This window comes from Rhagoletis pomonella, unplaced genomic scaffold (assembly GCF_013731165.1).
Source record: "Rhagoletis pomonella isolate Grant_MI unplaced genomic scaffold, Rhpom_1.0 Rhpom_scaffold_00002, whole genome shotgun sequence".
Classification (NCBI taxonomy): Eukaryota; Metazoa; Arthropoda; class Insecta; order Diptera; family Tephritidae; genus Rhagoletis; species Rhagoletis pomonella.
In genome coordinates, this window is record NW_023458556.1 from 109,981,221 (window position 1) to 109,995,982 (window position 14,762).

The 14,762-nt window shown below is 33.7% G+C and overlaps 1 protein-coding gene and 1 long non-coding RNA gene across 5 annotated transcripts in view; one reads left to right on the top strand and one right to left on the bottom strand.

Moving 5' to 3' along the window:
- Window positions 1–963: 963 nt before the first annotated feature.
- Window positions 964–2,611, bottom strand: LOC118734834. 2 transcript variants are annotated; one of them, XR_004992456.1, is made up of 3 exons: window positions 2,556–2,611; window positions 2,210–2,445; window positions 964–2,147 (listed from the first exon to the last, which is right to left on the bottom strand). It is a non-coding gene; the product is annotated as an uncharacterized LOC118734834 (long non-coding RNA). The 2 variants fall into 2 exon arrangements; XR_004992455.1 differs by having other exon boundaries at window positions 2,518–2,570.
- A 1,498-nt stretch (window positions 2,612–4,109) lies between these two features.
- The window catches only part of LOC118734322 (bystin), a 100,791-nt gene continuing 90,138 nt past the window's right edge, over window positions 4,110–14,762 (top strand). For 2 of the 3 annotated variants that reach the window (XM_036464044.1, XM_036464046.1), the window contains exons 1-2: window positions 4,112–4,373; window positions 4,432–4,552. In XM_036464044.1, the coding sequence (XP_036319937.1) occupies window positions 4,245–4,373; window positions 4,432–4,552 (250 nt within the window). In that variant the 5' untranslated portion in view covers window positions 4,112–4,244. Of the gene's footprint in view, window positions 4,374–4,431; window positions 4,553–14,762 lie in introns of all 3 variants that reach the window. The other variant, XM_036464045.1, reaches the window with a different exon arrangement.

Sequence of the window (14,762 nt, forward strand, 5' to 3'; positions counted from 1 at the left end):
AGAAGAAGAAGTGAAACTACCTTCTAAAAATTATTGTATCATGCGCACGCCCTTCAATTTCGGTTGATCTCATACAAGTTGCATGTGCATGAGAAATTTTTGACAATAAATTGGCGGCGTGCGTGAATATTAGGTTAGCCTGTAAATAAATAAATAAATAATAAATAAATTAATTTATTTCAACAAATTTAGTGAAAGGTCTGAAATTTTAAGAAAAAGCATTTGCATACGGCCTCTTGTTTAATACACCCATGATACAAATATTTAAAGGTAAAACCGCTTGCTCAATTCGTCGGCATTCATTTATTTTTGGAAGTTAGTCTATTTTATGAAATTGAAATTTTGAGAGCAACTCAAATGCCAAACAAAGGTAAAACAAAAAACAAATAGATGAAAATATTGAAATTTTCATTTATTTGAACTGAAAATCAGAATGTATTTGTGAGATTGGAAATTCGAAAACATTTTTGTAATGTTAGCAAACTTTAAAAATGTTCAGGCTGCCTTTCAGCGGTTTTACCTTCAGATTTTTGTATCATGAATACACCTTGGACGAGATAACACGAACAAGTTTTCCTTTATTTATTTTTACATAAAATCCTTAAATATGTTCATTGATTTTTTTCTGTAGAATACGTATTCATTTTTTTAACGATTTTAAAAAAAGGGAGGACAGTCGGATCTACGTAACCAGAACGACCTAAATGCGCATTGAAGTCGGTTGTATTTTTTGCTTAAAATTATTTGTTATTATTGAGATACAGTTTCGCTACTATTTAGAGATTTATCGACATACTTTTTCATATTAGTTATTTATTATTTTTCTTATTAGTCATTTATATGTTTAGGACTTACTGTGAGTGCTTTAAGATTCATTTTGTAAATATGTATGTACATATAAAAAACAATTGGGATATTTTATTTTAAATTATGAATTTTATTCGTGCAAGCTTTTATGTTTAATATTTTTGAGAACATTTTTTGGTTCTGTTGTATTCTTTTATTGCATGCCTTAAACTTTTTTACTTTAAGTTATAATGTTGAAGATATGCCTTCTGCCTTTGTCAAGCAGTTTAGCTAGGTGCGAGAAATTTAGCATATGCGCGTAAGAGCATAGAGTAGGTATACGGCTGTGCTGCCGCCATTCTCCAACATCTTGTCAAAGGAGAAAACATATTGGTGGCGGAATCCATCGTAGTCCGATTTTTCTTAAGATCTTCGAAAAAGCGATCACTGAATCTGAACTGCTATGAACGTATGTATTCAAAGCAAGCGCTGCGTTCGTAGCTACTCGAACTTAATAGCATTTTCGTAGATTTCACGAAAAATCGGACTACGATGGCTTCTATGATAGCCTTCGTACTATTATGACTTATAGATCGATTATGGATGGGAACGGTACCTCAGTTGGGTTGCCGATGGACAGCGCCACTGAAATGAAAATGTTTTTTTTATTATGAATAGCAATAATTAAGTTTCATAAAGTTCAAGTTGGTACAATTTAAAAAAAAAAGTTGAAAAAAGAAATAAAGTATCTCAATCAAAATTTCCCGGCAGCCACAAGAATGCAGTTGCCAATATAGCAACTTAGTGGTTAGCTTTCAGTTGCTAGTTGCCATCGGGAATACCATTTCAGCCACTGGGCAACCAACTGAAGTACGGTTGTCCTCCGTAATCAACCCATAAAATCGGAATCGAATATGCATGCACGTTCTGCAGAACGATAAATATTTTGTAAATGTGTGCTCTGCCCGCTAACGAATTCCAGCCATGTGTGAAATATCGTATGTGAAGCCTCCGTCTGACTTGACGATTCTCAAAGGCATGCCAGAAGATGTTTCATCATATGTTTTCGGCCATCGTCTTCTACGAGTAAGTTCATCGATACCAAAAACTTTACAACCTCTATGTGCCAGCAGCCCTTAGTGTTTTTGCCAATGACATGGTACTATTGCACTGTTAATAACCAAATTTTGCCGCAGTTGCATTCACACGTGATATAATAGCTAGTGTCGGCAAGCTGTGGGAATGCCCAGGAGATGGCGTTTGTTCAGCTATCGAAATCATTACACTGACGGCGGTGGGCAGTTCTGCTGGAACATATTTACCACAGCAGTGGTTGCGGCGTTTTGTTCTGTAACAATAGCCTGCAATGATGACATGTCATATAATGTCGACGAACAAAGATATAAAATTTAAAATGACTAACCTTATTCCCAGCCGATTTGGGAGACCACCCTTGGTCACGTTCCCACGACAGTCGGGTCTACGTAACCGGAACGACCCAGATTTATATCTGGCCAAGGACTGTCACTCCAGCAACACTCCCCAAAAAGTCTTTGGGGAATTTGTATGCTGCTACAACAACAACAACCACCCTTGGTCACGACCAAAACGTATTTACCAAGATTCACCGTTGATGATGCTGTGCTTGTAGTTAATAGTCTGAAAATACAGAAAATTGCATTAATGAAATGGTATACACATCAAATAAATAAATTTTAATAATTTGTTTACCATTTCACAAACCGAATTACCAAGAAATAGAAACTCACCGCGATGCGATGCAGAAATAAAAACCAACACTGCTGCATTTTCTTCGTAAACAACACAAGCCCTCCGAGCAATCTGATCCGCAAAATTATTTTGTGAAAAATAATAGTTGAAAAGAGTTTTTACACATGATTATCACATTAACTCATAATTGCAAATTATTGTGATTATTTTTAGTTGAATATAATTTACCTTAGACTTTTTTTTTCTAATATTCTTTCTTTTGGGCCGCAAAAGCAACCATGCGTTCATTTCTAGTGGGGAAATTTGGTCCCCATGAAGGACTTTCACCACGAAACAGCTACAAAAACAAAAACCTTTTGTACTGGTATACTGTGCTGTAGGGATGGGTAGTGGGGGGTTGAAATTCGATTTTTTCAGAATTTCGAACATTGCCCAACCATTCGATTATTCCATTCGAAATTTGGTGGTGCAAATTCGATTTAGTTCGAATTTCAAAAAAAAAAAAAATCTGAAAATTTAAAAGTTTGTTTGTAAGAATGACAACTCAAATCGAAAAAGAGATTCAGATGAACCTATATTAGTTTGATTAACTATCTATATCGCTCTTTTTTGCTTCACAACCAAAAATACATAGAAATAAATTTTATTTTTCAAAAAAAATATCTAAAAAATCCAAAAATTTGGCAAATGTAGCATATTGAAACTAATTTTTTGGGGCATATAACATGATTTCATTTATTTTTCTTGCATCTTACTTTTAATGACAACGTATGATTATGCTTTTTAAGGCGAGATCTTTAAGTAAACCATTAACAAAATAGATAATAGGGCATGAAGAGTTCTACCCAGCCACATTTTTCGTTTGTCCACAGCTAAACGGCAGGTAATTTTGACTCATGCAAAAAATTTCACTTCACATTTGACATCAGTGTTGGAAAATGGAATGGCAATCACCTGCCACAAAAAATTTGACGACAGCCTTTGAAATGCACTGCGATATCTACATTTGGTCAGTTTCTAGATGTATTTGACACCAAGTGAACAGCTGTTATTTAAAGCAGTTTTTGATGTCAGTTATTTCGACATAATGAAAACCAGACATTAGATAAAGTTTTAAGATCATAAAGCATCTGAAATGTTATTTATTTTTTATGAATTTATTTGTATAGCTGGGATGTGTAACTATAAATAAATTTCACTGTGAGTTAATACTTAAACATTTATGGTGACGTGCATTAATGTCAATCGAATTAATGCCGCTGACATTAATACACAATTGAAAAGTGAATATTAATGTCATTAACATTACTGCACGTCACCACATTTATCGAAGTTCCAATTATTCCATTTTCTTGTATATTTTTAATTCATTCGCTGCATCAAAAATATCTATTTTTATATGGTGCCACACACAGAGATGCCAAATTTTGTCAGAAAGAAGAAAGTTGCAGAGCTGATTTTTTTGCAAATGAAGACGAAATTCGATTTTTTCTAGAAAAATTCGATTTTATCCGAATTTTAGCACCACAAAGTTCGATTTCAAAAATTCGTCATTTTAGAGCTAAAGTTCGATTAAAACTCGAATCTCGAAGCTTCGAGTATCGAATTTACCCATCCCTACTGTGCTGTGGAAAAAATAAGAGCACGTGTGGTGACATTGTTCCTAGTAAATTTCACTAAAGCCTAAATTTCTAAAAATAAATTTCTGTAAAGCCGAAAATAACACAATGGTTAAACCAAAAAAATCTAAATTGGCATCAACTAAAAATGTGGCGTTGGTTAAACAGTTGGCCGAAGGAAAAGTCACAAAACGGAAGAGTAAAGAAAAGGTCCAGCTGCGAGCAGAGGAGTCTTCGGTCTGTTCAACTTTTAAATTTGTATGAGTGGACAACTAATAATTTTTCCTCCGTTAAGGTACTGGACAGTAAGACAAGTAAAAAAATTTTAGCAGCGGCTAAAGCGCAGCAATTGGAATTTAACGAAGATAATTTTCCAAGCCTAGAGCGGAAAAGAACCTATGCTAACATAAATATAGGTGTGTTGAAAACTATTTGTGTGTTTAGTTATTAGCCCACTGCCTTTGAGTTAGCGGGCGGAGGGCGATTGTGGTTTGCTTTTGATATCCAAGCCACTTGAAATAACAGTTCAAACTTTGTAAAAAGTCGCACCTGACCCCTCGAAACCTTCCAAAGACCCAAAAATGGTAATTAGCAACTTGACAACGGAAATATATAAGGGTAAACAGTATTTGGATGGGCTTTAGATTGGTAACCCGGTAGTACGGAATTAATGAAAATATGGAGGTAGAGGGGGGTCTAATAGTTGTCTGTATGAAGTTTCAAAGCGCGGAGCCTTATAGTTTTTAAGGAATTTGTTGTTAAAATTTGTAAATTTAACAAACTTGTATTGCACTATTTCACAGTATTTAATGCACTATCCACTAAATTTACCGTTATTTACACTCAATATATGTGTAGTTAGAGTGTGCACGACCAAACAAATAAATACTTTTAGTATATTCAGCTTTTTTATGAAAAATTCATTGTTAAATTATATATATATATTTTTTTGATATGTAGACACGTCCGTGATGAATATAAAAAGTTTTCCTCTTAATTCCAAGGTTCATAGAGCCTCATAATACCAAAAGTAAAAAAAAAAATATTCAAAAGTGGTTTTGGGTAGCTATTAGGGCTACCTCAAATTTGTGCAATATATTGTACAAAAGTCCACAAAGGAGTAAAAGCACTCAAGAAAACTCAATAAATATTTCACTAAGTTTGACGGAATAAAACATTTATTTCATTGAAAATGAACTTGTGTATGTACAAAATAATTGATTTTACTGCAGATATGTTGGAATGAATATTTTATATCTTTTTAAGTATCTATGGTTAAGATTTGCATTAAAAAATTTTAAATTTTCTCCATGAAAAGAGAATTATATAAAGAAATTTTGAAAAATTTTAGATACAATTACAATATATAATACAAATGACCCGTTTTAATAAACCTTCCCGGTTTTTTCTGCCTTCAGTAGATCAAGAAATCAAAAACCTACCCTTTATGCAACAACAACGCACAAGCTCTTCAAAAACCACGGCAAAAACCACCTTAATTGCCTGTTCAACTGCAACCTTTGCGGACGTTTGTACAAGATGTTGTACATTTTTTTTACCACTCGGGGGGAAAAATATTTTTAATCATGATAGTTAAATTTTAGCATTTTTATATGATGAAATGCTTTTTATATTTCCATACTATGTGCTTTTATTAGCGATTTTACTTGACTTTCACGTATTTTTTGTACAGTAAATTACCACAACTTGCGTGTCACTGGAATTTTATAAAATGGTATATTTTTAAATTAAATTCTAAAAATATTTTTGAAACGCTTTCGATTTTGAGACTTATGTAAACTATTCGGGACATTCCAAAACTTCATAAAGTTTAATTTGTTTTCAAAAATTATAATACGATTTTTCCATCTACGATACCAACTTCATTGAAAGCGATTAGTTGAAAGGCCGTTTATACCAGGGCATGAATTACGTATGGCGACAATCGTCTGAACGATATCGTGTCGATATTGTGTTGCTTCATGAAAACCAAAAATGGTTTGATCGTTTGTGCGATATCGTCAACTCGATTCCAGTTTTGCTTCACGTAACAGCAACACAAATGCATAAATCAGTGATTTTACGAGGTCGTTTTGTCAGTATCGTTTGAACGACTATCGTTTCAAAGTTACGTGATTCAGGCCCAGGCGATTGTTGCTTTTAACTGAAAATCGCCTGAAAAATCGCCTCATGCAAATTCCGTATTAGTACGACTCTTGCTATATAGCCGATAGAGTTGACAGCAACAATGAAAACGCTCATTAAGCTGAAATTAGTCAAGAACGTAAACCTACCGGTACGTAAACCCGAGTCAGCTGACACGATGTGTTGTACTAAAGCGCCATGTAAATAAAAACTCAACACCGCAGAATTTTCCAGTAGTTGTAGCTCGTAGCGCAGAAATCTGCGGAATTTAGATTTTTCCGTGTCAGCTGATTTCTTCCTTTTATAGATGGTTGCCACTTCGTCAGTTTTGCAGATCGAAAAAAAGTTATAAGTTCCTATTCAAAATAAACTTAAAATATTTGAAATTTACTATTGAATAAGGTTCTTTGTTGAAAACTAAGTAGTTTATATTTATCTACCATCTATTATAACACGAAAAATTGTAGTTGAAAAGGTAAGTTTATGAAAAGGCATTGACGAGTGGCAACACTGTAGTAAGCAACACTGAGGGCTCTAGTAATCGACAAAATTCTGCGTATACAGACTGCGTTTAAGTATACGTTCTGCGTTCTTGACTAATTTCAGCTTTAGTTATCAATCTGTGGCGTAGCCAGACCCAGGGTTGCCACTTTGGTAAATTGTTACCAAAATTGGTAGAACAAATTTGGGTTGGTAAAAAGGTAAATTTTTTCTCATTTTGGTAGATTTTTGTTGAACTTTTCGTTCCCGATTTATGTTTCGTAGTTATATTTATATTATAAATTTCTTTGCATACTTACATATATATAAATGTATATCGATATAAGGCGAACATATCGTGCTCCATTCAAAACTCATTATAAAAAAGTTATTGGTAGATATTTTCCAGATTTGGTTGATTTTTCTCAAGTGGATGAAAAATATTTTTTTTGTCAGTGGCAACCCTGGCCAGACCTCAAAATGTGGTCACGGTTGCCGTTTTGGTCCAAATGGACCAAAGTTGGTCCATTTTTTTTCGTTTGGTCCATTGGACCAATGCTTTTTCAAATGGTCCATTTCACAACGCTTTGGTTAGGTTATTATCACCCTTTCACTTCATGCAATAGTTTTTATTTTTTTCTATTTAATTGATGAATTTTGGCAACACCTGTTTGAATAATCCACTGATCTTCAAATATGGCTTCGCTAATCATCTGTGAAAGCACGCTTCAAAAAATTCCCCGGTTTCTTGCTAATTTCAATTTAATGTTCCTTTGAATTCATGTATTTATGCCGAATTTCCACTAGGCATTGAAACAACAGCTTCTGTTAATGACTATTTTTACCTTCCTTTTATTAGCTCGGGATGTAACTATGTAATATTGATGCGCCTAAAAGATGCAGCGATTTCTATTCTCAAGTTACATACCTGATGACAGTACGAATGGCAATCATAATAGGGAGGTTTTAGTTTTTTAAACTATAATTTTCTTTAATGTAATGACACGATTATTTGTTAATGCCCGACTTTGTCATTTTGCCATTTAATGCCTAGTGGCAATCCAGCATTAGTTTTGAAAACTTGTAAGTACATGTATGTATCTGAAAGTGAGTACTTTATTTCTTTATTAATATGTATGTACAAGGCCGTATTTAGGGGGGGTCCCCAAAACGTCAAAATACAAAGCATCAGTCCCTTTTATTTCTAAACCGCACTAGAAGAAAAAGTCTAGCTTGCGCAACCTAGTTGAAAACTAGCATCTAACCGTGGTTGCGCACATTGGGCATTACAATCTGCTGAGGTTTAGAAATAAAAGAGACTGATGCTTTGTATTTTGACGATTTGGAATGCACCCATACTTATTTATACACTTTCAAAAGTCTACATCCTCTGATAAACTTAGAAAACTGCAAGAAAACGTGGTAGTTTCAGTGCCTAGTGGAAGGCGTCGTAAAAAAGAAGCAGACCAATCTTCATGGAAGAGCGAACGCGAAAAGCAAACAAAAAGATAGCTATGTAAAAGTTACTGTTTCAAAACTCGCTATATTCAGTTTTTATATATAAAATTTGCAAAAACTACCTCATTGCCATATTGTTTTTTAATGTTATTAGGCTCTTGTTTATCCAAATTTTCAGATAATAAAGAGAAATATACAATTTGGATGTTACTTGTTGTTGTAGACGTTTTTTTAAATTATGGCTCACTATTATAAAATCACATAACGCTGTTTGCTAGTGGACTACTCATTTGTGCAATATTAAAAAAAATTCAACAAACTTTCGTAAAAATTTCGAACTTTTAAAAATGCTAAAAAATCAATCGACATTTTTAGCCATTTGAAACGTGTACTTTATTCTACTAGAATTCAATGGGCGACAAAACTGCATACTCAGAATTTAATTAAAAAACTCGAAATTTTAACAAAATTTGTAGAATTTTTTTTAATTGCATGAATTTTTAACAGTGTCACTCGATTGGTACATTTGTACAGATTTGTAAATTTTTATATTGGGCTATTGGTAAAAAAAGTGGGAAATTTTTTTTGCATTCAAAAGATTGGTACAATACAGCGATGTTCTATTGAAAAATTTCAATAAATTAATTTTCGTGATTGGGATAGTGAAAAATATTTTGGGTGTTCAAACAATTGGGATACGATTTGCACCAAATTTTAGCAAATACCCAATCGTGTGACACTGCCTTTAAACTTGTATTTATACGGATGTTGGTAAAGAACGAACTATAAAAAACTAACCGAAATTAAATAACAACAAAAATAATCACCCTCGTTGCGGGAGTCGTGTCGAATGCAAGTCGTTTTTCGAGAGTCGAATGGTATCGAAAATTTCACGTCATTGCCTAAAATTTCCACTCGACTAGTGTATTAAAACGGAAAAACTTGGCAGCACTGTACAATTTTCGACAATTTTCGTCGTTTATTTATTTCAGCACGACAGTAGACAATGCCAATGTTGTCGAGTCGTACAATTTAGCCTAATTTGCGACTTACACAATGAGGCTGAATATTTTAAAACTTGTCAAAATTTGGTGCGGCTATAATTTTTTCGACTACTGTACATAAGTTGGCTATGATTACTCGGCCGTGCTATCATAGTAGCACAATGCCACTCATATTTGACTTACAAACAAACTACGGACAGGAATTTCAAGATTTCAACCCTGTTTTTATGAAAAATTTTACTTTTATCAGTATTTTTCTTTTAATCAAAATATGTTGAAATAAAAGTGAAACTAAAAAAGATTTTACTTAAAATTTGGTACGTAAGTAGCTTTTTAGTATACATTAGCATATATGGTCCATGTTTTCCGAGAAGTGGAGCAGGGATTTGCTTAAAATTCGGTACTTAGGTAGCTTTTTGCCTGGATAAGCTTATAGATTCCTGTTTTCCAGTTTTCATGCAATTTCGAATATAAATAGCTTTGAGCAACCACCATACCAAGGGGCGAATTCGTCACTAAGCAAGATTTTTTTGCGCCAATCAGAAACAACGGATACTGTCAAAATATAATTATAATATATAATATATCTCAACTAATATATATTTTGAAAGCCGTTTTTTAGTTTTCGCAAGGCTCGAGAGCGGCTGAACCGATTTTTTTGAAACTGCCACCTGCCGCACGTGTCCCAAGTATGGTTTTAGGCTAAAAAAAAATCTATATGTAAAGGGGGCGTGGCACCTCCCATACAAACCGAATTTTTCATGCTGCATATCTCTGAAAGTGTGCGTGGTAGAGTTCTGGAACTTGGTATGGAGATATACGAAATCAATCGCATACCCTTGGAGAAAAAATTTGAGCTATTGTAAAAAGGGGTGTGGCATCTCCCATACAAAAGGAATTTTTCATACTGCATATCTCTGGAAGTATTCATGGTATAGTTCTGGAACTTGGTACGGAGATGTACGCAATCAACTCTTGAGGAAAAATTGGAACTATTGGAAAAGAGGGCGTGGCATCTTCCATACAAACCGAATTTTTCATACTGCATATCTTTGGAAGTGTTCATGGTAGAGTTCTGGAACTTGGTATGGAGATATACGAAATCAATCGCATACTCATGAGGAAAGAGGGCAGCTGTTGGAAAAGGGGGGCGTGGCACCTCCCATATAAATCGAATTTTTATACTGCATATCTCTGAAAGTATTCATGGTACAGTACTGGAACTTCGTATGGAGATATGTATGTAGTTGAAATCAAGCCCATACTCGTGGAGAAAATTTGGGCTATTTGAAAAGGGGGTGTGAGGCCTACAAACGGACCGACCTTTAGCTATCCTTGAATGTATTTATAATTCTTCTGTAGGCGTGTTTGTGAGTGAAATCCTCCTAAATGGTTGTACGAATTTTAACGAAGCTTTTTGTGTGTGTTTGAGTGGGTCTCTGGATGGTTTACTTTCACAATTTAATAAGACAGTTGGCGCTGTAGTTGAGTTATTACTAAAAATTTTATTTATGATCCGGTTTAGCTAATGTTTTAAATATCTATGCAATACTATTGCAAAAACGTGCTGCCAAGTGGTGCTGAAGTCGAGTTATTACTAAGAATAGCCAAATGAGAAAAGGGGCCGTGAAGGTCAGATTAAATCGACCTGTTGCACCATTGAGTATATCGAACGCTCCTGCTTTGCAGTTGGCCCAATGGATGTGATTTTCCAATATTATTATGCGTTCAAACTTTTAAGGTATTTCGTCTGAAATAAGTAGATGTATATTGCATTTCTGCAGAACAATGATCCGCACCCATTTTGAAATTGCCACCAACTAAACTGTAAAGCCTCCAGGACATTCACTATAGAACCGGGTCATTGTTGCCGACAGGGAGTGAAGAGGAAAAATTTTATTTCGCTTGGCGAATAACCGTACTATGAAATGCCGCACAACTGGAGAATTTCAAGAACTTTTTCACGGATATAACACTTTCCTTAGGTTATTTAAAGCGGCAAATGACCACCAAACCATAATCTTAGCAGATGAACGTGCCAATGAAAATCGTAAACGTGAATTGTTGGTGAAAATGTTGGACCAAATAGTTTCAATAAAATATATAATAATTTTGGGCGGGACGAAGTTCGCCGGGTCTGCTAGTGGGTTAATACAAGTAATTTTTAAGGAAAAACAAAACCGACTTTAATCTACTATATATTTGTGAAAGTATGCATGTATGTATGTATGTATGTGCCAGGTTGCAGTCTAAACGGACGGACAGAATCGAACAAAATTTTGTCAGAGTATTGCCATTACACCTGGGCCTATAATAGGGTGAAAAAATTGGGGGGCGACAAGGGGGCGTGGCACCTCCCATAGGCGTGAAATTTTTAATCAGCCATAACTTCCAGACTATAAGTCACATGAACTTGAAACTTGGTACGCAGACATGTCAATGGTAGATGCTTATAGGCAGGCATATATAAATGAGTTTGTAAAAGGGGGCGTGGCACAGCTATAACTTCGGAACCATAAGTCACACGAACTTGAAATTTGGTATGCAGACATATCAATGGTAAGTGCTTATACGAGGGTATATATAAGCGAGTTTGTAAAAGGGTGCGTGGCACATCGTGAAATTTTTTATCAGGTATAACTTCGGAACCATAAGTCGCACGAACTTGGTATGCAGGTATAGCTATGGTAGATGCTTATAAAAAGATAAATATAAATGAGTTTGTAAAAGATGGCATAGCAAATCCTATAGGCGTGGAAAATTTTATCAGCTATAACTTCAAAACCATAATTCGCATGAAATTTAAATTTGGTATGCAGACATATCTATGGTAAGTGCTTATAGTAAGGTGTATATGAATGAGTTTATAAAAGGGGCGTGGCAAATCTCGTAGGCGTGGAATTTTTAATCAGCCATAAATTGGGAACCATAAGTCACATGAATTTGAAATTTGGTATTCAGACGTAGGTATCTATGGGAGGTATTCAGAGTAAAGTATATATAAATGAGTTTGTAAAAGGGGTAATACATATATGTATTTATCTATTAGATAACTCGGATATTTAAAACTGTGCTTTTTTTTTGAAACCTTACCGTCTTTAGATCATTTTGAAATGGAAAGATTAAATCGTTTTTTAATCCCGCGATGCTGTTAAACGAAAAAGGTTCATTCATAATGAATAAAACTCCTTCCGAAAAGTGCAGCTATACTAAAACAGCTTAGCGAATAGGCAGCTAAACGGAATTCACCGTAGTAGACTAATTTTAATTTAAAATTTGATCGTTACCGTAATCCGCCTAATATTAATAATGGAACAAGATTTGTAGTACAAGTGATGATCAATATACATATATTAGTTAAAGCACGATAAAGCTAAAAGTATGGCTCATGCCTTAATGTAAGCAAAGAAAATAGTTTGTCTCCTTTAAATTATGCAGAACTGAATATTTGTATTACTGTTTTATATTTTTATTTGTTTACCCCGAACGACGTTGGGTGCTCTGCTAGTTCTCATATAAAATTTTAAGATAACCGTCAATTTATTCATGATCCAACGATCGCATTTAAACCGAATTAGTATGGGACCAAGTCTACCTCACCACCTTTCCTTTAAAAAATTATATAACTAGCTTAACGGGGTCTAAAGGTATGCGATAACATAAAAAAACAAATTATTATATCCCGACGAATTGCTAACTTCCTCCTGTTTTTGAAGTCGGTTAAATCGTTTATTTGTAATTGTTAACAACAATTTAAAATCCCAATTTAAAACAACTGCTTTTAAATTTTTTAATTCCACTTGCTTGAGGTTTTTTAAAAGTTTTCGATCCAGTTTCAAAGTGTAACGGGAGCATTTGTTAACTGGTAGATTATCTTGATTGAAAAAATTGTCTCTCCTATTTTTCTTTCTCTTTCAAAATGAGAGCAGTGAAAATTTACGATTTGGGTGTAGAACAAAACTACACGATTTCCAGTTGGATTTTAGAAAGAGTCAATTGGATGTTAGAAAGAGTCAATTGGATTTTAGAATAGTCAACTGGATTTCAGAAAGCGTAAATTGGTTTTTAGAATACTCAACTGGACTTTAGAAAGCGTAAGAAAACGTTAATTGGATTTTAGAAAACGTAAATTGGATTTTAGAAAATGTAAAGTGAATTTTAGAATTTTCTACAAAAATTTTGAAGTAGCCAGTTTTTTCTTATGTGCGGTATTTGTCAATGCAAATTTTTCTAAAATATTCACTTTTAAGCAAACAGTGCTACTTTCTATGCGGATGCAATTGCCAAACGAGATATGAGAGTTGGTGAATAAAATTTTTTTAAATGGCATTTTATTTCTTCCAAGTATGTAAAACATGGAATTTTGTTACATATACTATTGTCTTGCTCTTCCAATTTACATTACTCATTTACTATTACATTACATTTCACTCCTGTGCACCTATATTCTTTTTATATACATTATTCTACTTAATTTTAATATTCCGCTCACGTCTTCATTATCCGCTTTCTTTTGTACTTCATAGAGATCGTATATTCCTAAATGTAACCTGTTGTTTAACTTTAATATATATTATATTGTTAAAACTTAATAAAAAGTCGTTATAACCTGATACTTCAGCAATATTTGAAACTACATAATCATATGCATAGCATAGTGTATGAATCATTAAAAAATCCAATTAACGCTTTCTAAAATCCAATTTACACTTTCTCAAATCCAATTGACTATTCTCAAATCCAATTGACTCTTTCTAAAATCCAGTTGACTATTCTAAAATCCATATGGCCCTTTCTTAAATCCAATTTACGCCTTCCAAAATCCAACTGGAAATTGTGTAGTTACTTCACCTGGTATAATTCCGCCATGGTACATATGTACGAACAAAATTTGTTAAAGGAAAACGTAACCCAAAATAAAACCATGTATATATCTACACCATTTCCAGTTGGATTTTGGAAGGCGTCAATTGGATTTTAGAATAGTCAATTGTATTTTAGAAAGCGTAAATTGGATTTTAGAATAGTCAACTGGATTTTAGAAAGGGCCATATGGATTTTAGAATAGTCAACTGGATTTTAGAAACGATCAATTGGATCTTAGAATAGTCAACTGGATTTTAGAAAGAGTCGATTGGATTTTTTAATGATTCATACACTTTGCTATGCATATGATTATGTAGTTTCAAATATTGCTGAAGTATCAGGTTATAACTACTTTTTATTAAGTTTTAACAATATAATATATATTAAAGTTAAACAACAGGTTACATTTAGGAATATACGATCTCTATGAAGTACAAAAGAAAGCGGATAATGATGTGAGCGGAATATTAAAATTATGTAGAATAACGTATATAAAAAGAATATAGGTGCACAGGAGTGAAATGTAATGTAATAGTAAATGAGTAATGTAAATTGGAAGAGCAAGATAATAGTGTATGTAACAAAATTCCATGTTTTACATACTTGGAAGAAATAAAATGCCATTTAAAAAAATTTTATTCACCAACTCTCATATCTCGTTTGGCAATTGCAT